The sequence below is a fragment of the Sinocyclocheilus anshuiensis genome, unplaced genomic scaffold (genome assembly GCF_001515605.1).
Source record: "Sinocyclocheilus anshuiensis isolate Anshui unplaced genomic scaffold, SAMN03320099.WGS_v1.1 scaffold617, whole genome shotgun sequence".
Taxonomy (NCBI): Eukaryota; Metazoa; Chordata; class Actinopteri; order Cypriniformes; family Cyprinidae; genus Sinocyclocheilus; species Sinocyclocheilus anshuiensis.
The window spans coordinates 275121-285173 of record NW_015539890.1 but is presented as its reverse complement, the minus strand read 5'-3'; the positions used below and the strand labels follow the sequence as shown (position 1 = coordinate 285173).

General features: G+C 42.3%; 1 protein-coding gene across 1 annotated transcript in view; it reads left to right on the top strand.

Moving 5' to 3' along the window:
* Positions 1–10053, top strand: part of LOC107685778 (exostosin-1) — a 311868-nt gene that overhangs the window by 260207 nt on the left and 41608 nt on the right. Inside the window, exons 6-7 of the mRNA XM_016482498.1 lie at positions 842–960; positions 6329–6424. Coding sequence (XP_016337984.1) covers positions 842–960; positions 6329–6424 — 215 coding nt within the window. The remainder of the gene's footprint in view (positions 1–841; positions 961–6328; positions 6425–10053) is intronic.

Sequence of the window (10053 nt, the reverse complement as noted above, 5' to 3'; positions counted from 1 at the left end):
AAATATAAACCAGTTTGTGTGTGTATGTGTGTGTGTGTGTGTGTGTGTGTGTGTGTTTCAACTGTGAACCAAATGACCTCTTATGACTGACTGTACTTCCAGATGTGACCACAATTAGTGGATGGACCATTAGCATTAATTGCAAATAATACGTTTTAAAATCAAACCAAAAGTGCATGTGAATTTGCTTGTTTGTAGTTCTGTGTATTTGTGTGTGGTTTGTTTCTGTGTGGTCTGAGTGTGTGGCCTGTTTGTTCACGTGTTTTACACTGTGCGTGTGGTAGCGTGTTCTTGTTTTGTTCATTTTTATAGAGTCTGAATCCCTGCAGAGAGGAAATAGGGATAATAGATGTTCTGGCTAAGTGTAATTACTGTCACTGTGATATATTATGAACTTCTCTTTTGTTTTACGGCCTAACCAGAAATGTTTCACAGCTTTGATCAATTCATTTTACTAGTTTTATCCTCTCTTGTTCTCTTTTGTTCTTTGTAGTAACCTTTATTGTGATGTAATAGAGACTTAATGTAGCTGTCGGCTTTCTGGAGTCGCAGTCGCAAACGTAGATAAATGAAGCGAATCCCTGTGGAGGAACAAAGATAAACAGGTGCTCTCTTTGAATGGCTGCCATAAAGCAAACTGATACAAATGCAGAGAGATGTTACACACCGGAGGCTGATCCCGCTGAAGACTGATTTCATAAAGTCTAATCTGCCGTTCGCCGTGTGTGGAAACTGCATTTTTATGTGCTTCATGATTTAAAGCAAAGAAATTCACCAGCAAATACAGACTGTCCAAAAGCACTAAAGTCGTTTCTGCTATCCACGTTTGTGATTTCTGCAGGTAAGAGTCCGTCTCAGGAGTTTACAGCCATCATTCAAGTGGTCACACCTCTACAGTCCCAACAGCAGCCCATATTCAAACTGATCCATGCGGTCGCCAAGTCCAAGTTCTGTGCGCAGGTGAGAATATGAGAGCAAATAATGAGACACAATGACAATACTTCCATTATTATCTATGCTTGAAAGTGTGCATCAGGTTAAGGACCATTCACACTGCCAGTGATTGTTTGCTGGAGGTCACATTGTTGGTTAGAGTTCTTGCTTTATCGGTGGCCTGAACAACTGGCTATATTAAATCACAAATGAGACGTATCACTGGTAAAATTAAGAATAACTATGTTATGGTAACAAGGTAACTTTTAAAAACAGTTAAATGAACAAATAAAACAATTATTTACATTCACAAGGATCTTAATATTCACATTTAAACATCTTAACAAATAATCAAAAATTATCAGAACACATATGATCAGAATACAAACAAACTGTATTATGTATAGACATGTTATATCCAGTGTTATCCAGTGCCAGAAGTGATGACTATAAATCCACAAATGCTGTATATTTAGTATTTATACATTATTAGAAAAATTAAACACTATTTTATATTTAATATAATTTAAAATCACTTGAAAACCACAAAAATATGACTTCACATTGAATGTGAACTCTGTCATTGGCCCGTCACCACAGCCAGACAAACATCTGATAGTGTTGACAAATTTGGCATTTCTTTCACAAAACAAATGGAGTTCATGTAATAGCCTGTGACGAGTGGGGCGGGGCCGAGAGCCGTGGGAACGGAGCGAGGCCGGTGGAGTAAATGATAATGCGCGACACCTGCGCCACTCACCGGTCTCGAGTCCCACGGAGGAGCTCCAAAAGGATAAAAGGAGGAGTGACGACAGTGTTGGACGAGAGAGGACCAGGCCTGGAATTTATGTTGTTGTTTTGGTTCTGTTTGTGCACGGCAGTCATCCGTGAGGGGCTGTCGCGCTATTTTCAGTTTTCTGTTTGTTTATTTATTTATTAAATTATGTTTAATGTTCGCCGGTTCCCGCCTCCTTCTTCCCGACCTACGAACTGTGTTACATAGCCATTTTGTTTTCTCTGTTGATGCTAGATGCTAATAGACCCTGCTTTAGGAGAATAAAATTATCTAAACATTTCAAATAATTTCCTCAGAAACTGGAAGATAGTGTTGACAAATCATGGTTGAGACACAGGACATATTAACAAAAGGATTTAAAATATTATAAAACTTACCATTATTAAGTGTTGCTTTTGATAAAACAAGCTCTTTTTTATCATAAAAAAAAAATGAGTGATTGAACCCTTCTCTGTGGACACACTGTTTTAGATGTAGTGAGAAGACAATTAGTGTCATAGATTTGATATAATAATGATAAAATTAAATTGAAGGGGATAAATTGTAAAATACATTCTATTATTAATCCCTCATAACATTTACAATTGAAAATATTTTCGTTTTTAAACCTAATAGCAGTTACAATTTCTGGACGTGTTTTGTTCCATGTCTCAAGAATCAGTGACCTGTGACTTTTTTCTTCTTTAGAACTTGTTCAGTAGGGTGCTTTTAACAGACAAACAATATATAAATAAATAAATACACAGATGAAGTTTTATGATACAACTTGTTTGCATAACATTCATAATATTTCAACTCCTTTGATAACATTTTGTGAGGAAAAGAGCAAATAATTATTCTATTTGCTGAAAAACATCTCCAGGTTATGCATGTAACCATGGTTCCCCAAGGGAACAAGAAGCTGCGTCGGAAAACGCTATGGGAATGCCTTCAGCATGACCACGCCCTGAATCACGTGTGTAATCAGTCCAATGGATGGGTAAGACGTCACGAGACCAGGAAGCTTAAAAGCACGTGCGGTGGAAACAGCGGCAGCTTCTGGAGAATGAAGGAAGCGCTCGCAGGGATGCCGGAAGTATGGCAGGGAGACGCAGCGTCTCGTTCCTTCGGGGAACCATGGTTACATTCCCATTCAGGAACTCGAGCTGCGTCGGAAAACACTATGGGAACGAGTATGCCCACGCCGCCAGACTTTCCCTGCCTAGTGTGGAAGAGCACAACTAAGGCGAGAGAACAGAGGAGCCGGGAGTGGCACGAATATCGAGGTCATAGAACCTCACAAACGTGAGCGGCGTGGACCAACCCGCAGTGTTACAAATGTCCTGCATAGAGGCACCCGACAGGAAGGCCTTGGAGGCCGCCACGCTTCAGGTGGAGTAAGCCCCCTCATCCCCAGGGGCGAGGGGAGGCCAGAGGACTCGTAGGCGAGGGAGATGGTATCCACAATCCACCGATTGAGGGTCTGTTTAGAGGCAGAAAGACCCTTCTTAGGGGGACCATAGCACACTAGCAATTGGTCTGATTTCCTCCAGAGGGCAGCTCTGTGGACATATGAGTCCAGTGCTCGCACTGGACACATACAATTAAGCTTCTGCTGGTCAGGCTCCCGAAAGGGAGGAGGACAGAAGGCCTGGAGTATGACAGGCCGTGGTGCAGATGAAGGGACCTTAGGAACATACCCCGGCCTGGGGTACAAAAACGCTTTGGCCAATCTGGGCGCAATGTCTAGGAAAGAGGGGGCCACGGAAAGGGCCTGAAGGTCACCAACTATCTTAATCGAAGAGATAGCCAGAAGGAAGGTAGTCTTTAGAGTGAGGAAACGCTCGGAAATCTCTTCAATAGGCTCGAAGGGAGGTTTACAGAGAGCTTCTAGCACCACAGCCAGGTCCCACGGGGGGACACGGGACCGTACCGGAGGCCTCAGCGCACTGCGGAGGAAACGTGTAACTAGGGGGTTTCTGCCCACTGACTGACCACCGAGAGGTGCGTGGTATGCCACTATGGCCACCACATAGACCTTCAAGGTGGAGTGGGTCAAACCTGCGGAGCTAATATCAACCAATCGTCAATATAGTTGAGTATGCGGATGCCATGGAGTCGCTGTGGAGCCAGAGCAGCATCCACACACTTTGTGAAAGTGCGGGGTGAGAGTGCAAGGTCGAACGGAAGAACCCGATATTGGTAAGCTTCGCCCCCGGAAGCAAACCTCAGGAACTTCATGTGATGGGGAAGGATGGAGACATGGAAGTATGCGTCTTTTAGATCTATCGTGACTAACCAGTCCTTGGACCTGATCTGAGACCCGACCTGCTTGACAGTGAGCATCCTGAACTTCAGTCGCATGACTGAGTGGTTCAACTGACGCAGATCTAAAATGAGACGCAACCCTCCATCCTTCTTTGGAACAATGAAGTACAGGCTGTAGAACCCGGACTCTCTGTCGAGAGGAGGGACCACCTCGATGGCCTCCTTCCTCAAGAGAGTTTTTACTTCTTGTTCCATTACCAGAGCCTGCTCGGGGCCCACGAGAGTGGGAGTGACCCCGTTGAAATTAATGTCGTTCATGTCGTTGAAATGCCTTTTTCTACAGTGTGCAGCACCCATTGAGACACATTTGGCAGAAGCTTCCACACTGCCAAATAGTCTACTAAGGGAATCAGTCTCTCGAGACTGACCTCTGGTGTACAAAGAGCTGCTAGCACGGTGACCTGAAGCGGAGGACCGGCAGGGGACAGCCAATCTAGCTGCTCTAGAGACCTCCGTGGAGGTGGCGAGCCCCCCAGGTCCACTACGTTTCTGGGCGGAGGCTGAGGGAAGCACTCGTTGAAGACCACTGTGCCCTGAAGCATCGGGGGTGGCAGGGTTGACAGACCGATCTCCTAAGGGCACTGAGCAGAGACGGGCACCGTATGATGAGGTGTACACTGCTCTCCCCCAGAGGGGCCTGCCCTCAAAAGGCCTGAGCCACCAGCGTCAGGACTTCTTGGCCGAGGACTTCTTAGCCTGAAGGATGGTCCGCAGGTCCGGCTTCGACTTCGAAGTCCTCGACCAGTGAGAGACTCGGTGATATCCTCTGACTTAATCTCCTTGCACTCATCCAGCTCCTTCAGCAGGTCGGCTTGGTACGCTTGTAACACTGCCATAGTGTGCAAACATGCACCAGTCTGACCCACTGCCATGTACCCTTTGCCCACCAAGCTAGATGTAGTACGCAACGGCTTGGAGGGCAGTGCCGGGGCTTTCAGAGACGATGCCGAACCGGGCTTTTGAATGAGATTTTTTTTCTATTTTCTAGTTTCTCATTTTAATTTTTTTTTTAAATAATATTATATATATTTACTAATATACTGTAATAATTGTATCTAATTTTTTATATATGACTATATAATTTTTATTTTTTATTTTTAATTTTAGTTTATTTCATTTTAGTTGTTTCAGTACTTACATTTAAAATAATTGAAAATGAAAAATGTTGCTTTTTTATATATTTAAATTTATTTCAAGTCAATTATTTCAAGTATAATATTTATTTTTATTTATGTATGTATGTATGTATGTATTTATTTATTTATTTATTTATTTTTCTATGGTTTTAGTTTTACTTAACGATAATAACCTAAAATAAAAATAAAAAATAAAAAATAATAAAAAATAAAAAATACATGAAATCATAGGTTTGGAACAATATGAGATAGAGTAGGGGATTTTCCATTTTGGATGTGATATTCCTTTTACTTTCTGGAAGGAAAGTGTTGGTATAATAATTGCAGCCCTGGCTGATGCATCTTATGAACAAGATGAATGATTATCAATGCATGAATCAAACTCATTTAGAATGCCCACGAATTTTGACATGGTTTTCCACACATCATTTTTTTATTATGTCCCTGTATGTGGGCAGCAACTAATCATGTAAAACTAGTCAAACGTCTGGCTGTGCAAAACTAGCATACACTCAGTCTGGCTGCGGTATCTGATAAGTGACAGGTCATGTTAGCTTCACTGTCTGTGTTCCTCATGGGTCACTGCTCCTTTGCCTAAAGTTTCTATACTTTAAACAACTTCTTGTCAGCTGAGATTGCATCGGTTCAGTTTATATTAGATAATTACTACATTTAAAAAAATTTCAGATTATGTATTACCTTGTTAAAAAAGTACACTTTTGCATACAAAAATGGATGTAATGTTTTTGAACACTTAATTGCATGTAATTTACATTTAAATGAAAATGTATTGCAAAGTATGACACACCTACAGTTTTTTTTAAGATTTGAAGTACACATTCAATACAGTAAACCACAGTTTTTTCACAAGAGCTAACATTAGACTGTGTCTGCAAATGCCCTTAATTAACACAGTTACTAAAAATGAGAAGTCTCTTGGTAATTTCTAGTTTGTCGTAAATTTTTCTAGTGGCTCTCACACCTCTTTTCAGGACTAATAAATGAGAATGGGATTTGTTGAGAAATTTTGATTACTTTTTGCATGTGGGCTGTAATAATTCACACCTGCACCTACAAAAACAGGTTGCAATCTAACATTGAATACATGTATACATGAAATGTGCAGTGCAGCTCATGTGTTTTAATGTGGTTTCAGATTTTAGTGCTGTGGAACTATGAGAAGCCTCCACCACCTAGAAACAAGTGGCCCTCCATCACAACACTCTTCTCTATCATTGAGGGCAAAAGAAAGGTGAGATGGGAGAAAGGTGATGAAATAAATAGTATAATTGCATGTTGGTTTAAAGTCTTGGCATGCAGTTCTTGACACAACAACACACATGCAACGAACACTTTGCATACATGCACACAGACTAGCCTTCTAGATAAAGACTTTTTATTTTAAATGTTATATTTTTGTTGTTGTTTTATTTTTATGCAAATGTATTTATTATAGATATTAGATAAATCCTGCCGATATTTTGCTATTTTAGAATTAAAATAATGATAATTTAGTGTGAAAATCATTTTAAATCATTTAAACCATTTTCAAATTCCCCCAAGCAAGGTTTTGTCACGTTTAGTTAGCTTCCAGGGACAGATTTGTACATAAAGTGCAGGTAAGTGAAGTTAAACTCAAACTTTCCAGTGGGAAGGAAACAAAATAACACATAACAGGACAGATGTCACCATTTAAAAACTCTAAAATGATTTGAAATAAATTGTGCGTGTGTATGTGTGATATCTGCACAGCTGTGTGTGGGTGGTTATGTGAATATTCTGAATGTATCTTATCATTAGCACCTTTCAGACTTTGTCTGCTCATCGTCATCCCTCTTTGGACATGTTTTACTCATTTACATCTTGTCATGTGTTATTTGCAGAAACAGTTAGCCTGAACAACTTAATGTGATGGATTACTCTGTCTCCTCACTTATCCCTTAGTTGTTTTATCTCATATCTCAAAATGTAGCTATTTAGGGTTTTTAAATAGAGTCGATGGAAAATGTGAGGAAAAAAAGATCTTAGGAGAAAAAATTATGTTTAACTCAATATTTTTGTAAAGTTAACACATTTGGGTGTTAACTATGAGAACATTTACAGTAGATTTGTGAATTTTTAGAAAAGTCACTTAAAACACTCTCGATAGGTCCAACAGTTAACATACGTGCAGCACAGGAGAATTCCAGGTTTTCTTGATATACTGATCTGACACAACATTAAAACCACTGACAGGTGAAATAAATAACTGATTATATCATTACAACTGCACCTGTCAAGGGGTGGAATGTATTAAGCAGCAAGTAAATACTCGTTCTTGAATTTCATGTGTTGGAAGCAAGAAGAATGGGTGAGATAAAAAGATCTTTGACAAGGGCCAAATAATGATGGCTAGACAACTGGGTCAGAGCATCTAATGGCAAGTCTTTTGGGATGTTCCCCATATGCAGTGGTTAGAACCTGTCAAAAGTGTTGCAAGGAAGGACAACCTGTGAACCGTAATCAGAGTCATGAACACCCAAGTGCTAGTGCGTGCCAGGGCCAGTCGCGTTTCCACTGTCACTTCCGGGGCTTGATCGGGCCTCGTCGGGGCTTCCTCAGGGCCAACAGCCAGGGATTTTTGGCCCGTCAAATACCTTTGTCCAAAGCGGGCCAACACGGGCTTGAGGAGTGATAATGAACAAAGGAAGAGTTTATCCAAGTTAGGATACGGTAGGCACCGCTGCTCATTTCGCATGTATTCATATCAAGCAACCAGCTAGCATCAACTTTTAATACATTTAAAACAATTTTAATGGCAAAACACACTTTCAGACAGTTGGTCTCATTCACTAATAATTGCATAGATTATTCGTATTTATATGCACATTCAAAACTTCTCACGAACACTTTCCGCCTAATTCACACTCATAAGCATGCGCATATGAATTTCTTTTTATTTCTTACTTCTTAGTGTTAGTGAATCTGGAGTGTTCTAAATGAGCGGCCACGTGAACAAAGCTAACCATTTGCATAAAACACACCCAGACCATCTCCATATAAGGGCTTTCCGTACACGCTTTCCTTACAGCCTTCCGTCACTCGCGTCAAAGACACTCCATGCAATACACAATATAACACTCTTTATACAGACCCAGTTTACAGAGCTTACATTAGCTGGCTGTACATGCACTGTTATTCAAAGAAACCTTGCAGCTTGAGCTATAGTCTAACGCAGCTTATGTTACTCTTTCACTGTATAATTAATTTTAAGATAAATTATACTTTTTGATTATAATTCTAGTTCTGCATCCACATATGTCATACATTTCATATACTCTGTGTAACTCATAACTCTGATTTTCTGTCTGTGAGCTCCCTCTGTTGCTTTGGCTGGATTGTTTTAAAATCACTTAAGTTAAAAGTTGTTATATATTTCAGAGCCTATTAAATATTAAAAATAATGGTTTTCAATTATACTGTAATGTTGAATGGTTATAATTAATAGGTAAGATTGAAGGAAACTGCACCAGCAGCACAAATGAAAAACATTGTAAATATGTTTAGTCATTGTAGTAGTAATAATAGCCTGTTCCCCTTCAGGAACTCGAGCTGCGTCGGAGAACGCTTTGGGAATTTCCCCAGCGTGACCACGCTCTGAATCACATGTGAAATCAGTCCAATGGAAGGGCGAGACGTCACAGGCGGGTGACGTAGAGACCAGGAAGCTATAAAAGCCCATGCAGTGAAACTGGCGTCAGCTTCAAGGAATGAAGCAAGCGCTCGCAGGGATGCCGGAAGTATGGCACCAAGACGCAGTGTCTCATTCCCTCAGGGAACCATGGTTACATGCGTAACCTGGAGACGTTTCCTTTCAGGAACTTGAGCTGTGTCGAAACATTCCTCGTAGAGGGAGCTCTGGATTGGAGAATGGTCTCAACAACCTCGGTTTAGAGACCGGAAGCTGCAAGTTGTACCCCCTCAGGAGCCATACCCATGCTTCCACAGCTCCGGGGCGGGTATGAAGATAGTACCCGCCGCCTGTGAGAGGAGATCCCTCCTGAAGGGTATCTCCCGTGGAGAGCCGTCGAGAAGGGAAATCAGGTCCGAGAACTATACTCGGCCCAGCCAAAACGGGGCACTAGCAGCAGACGGACCCTGTCCTGGCGCACTCTCTCCAGAACTCCAGCAGAGCGATCGTGGGAAAGGCGTACAGCCCCAATTGAGCTGGATGAGTCAGAGAGAACCAGAGGGGACAGTGCGATGTCTCTCGAGTCGCAAACGGGTCCACCTGAGCCTGGCCAAAAATTATCCGTACCCCGGGCCTCGGCCCCTGCCTCAGCAGGATGTCTGCTCCCATAATGAGAAGCCCAGGAATGTGAACTGCTCTCAGTAAGAGGAGTTTGCCCTGGGACCACACAAGGATCTGGTGCGCCTGCCTGTAAAGGGGGCGCGATCGCAGACCTCCCTGGTGGTTGATATAAGAGACCGCCGCTGTGTCGTCGGTGCGCACCAACACATGGCAACCTCTTAGGTCTGGGAGAAAGTGTTTCAAAGCTAGAAACACGGCCAGCATCTCCAGGCAGTTGAAGTGCCATGTGAGATGGTGACCGGTGAGGGACGTGTCCATTGCTAGCATTTCGCAGCGACAAGGAGCTCCCAGCACCGAGCCCTGAGCCAAGAACCAAGGTTTCCTCCACATGTCTAAGGCACGTAGGCATTGCCGAGTGGCTTTGAGCATGCAAAGCGGGTTTCCCCTCGGGGAGAACCCCTTGGTCTTGAGCCAACACTGTAGGGGTCTCATGTACAGCAGGCCAAAGGTATCACGTTGGACGCAGCTGCCATCAGACCCAGCAGTTTCTGGAACTGCTGACAGTGAGTGACCGGCCTTCTCTCACTCTC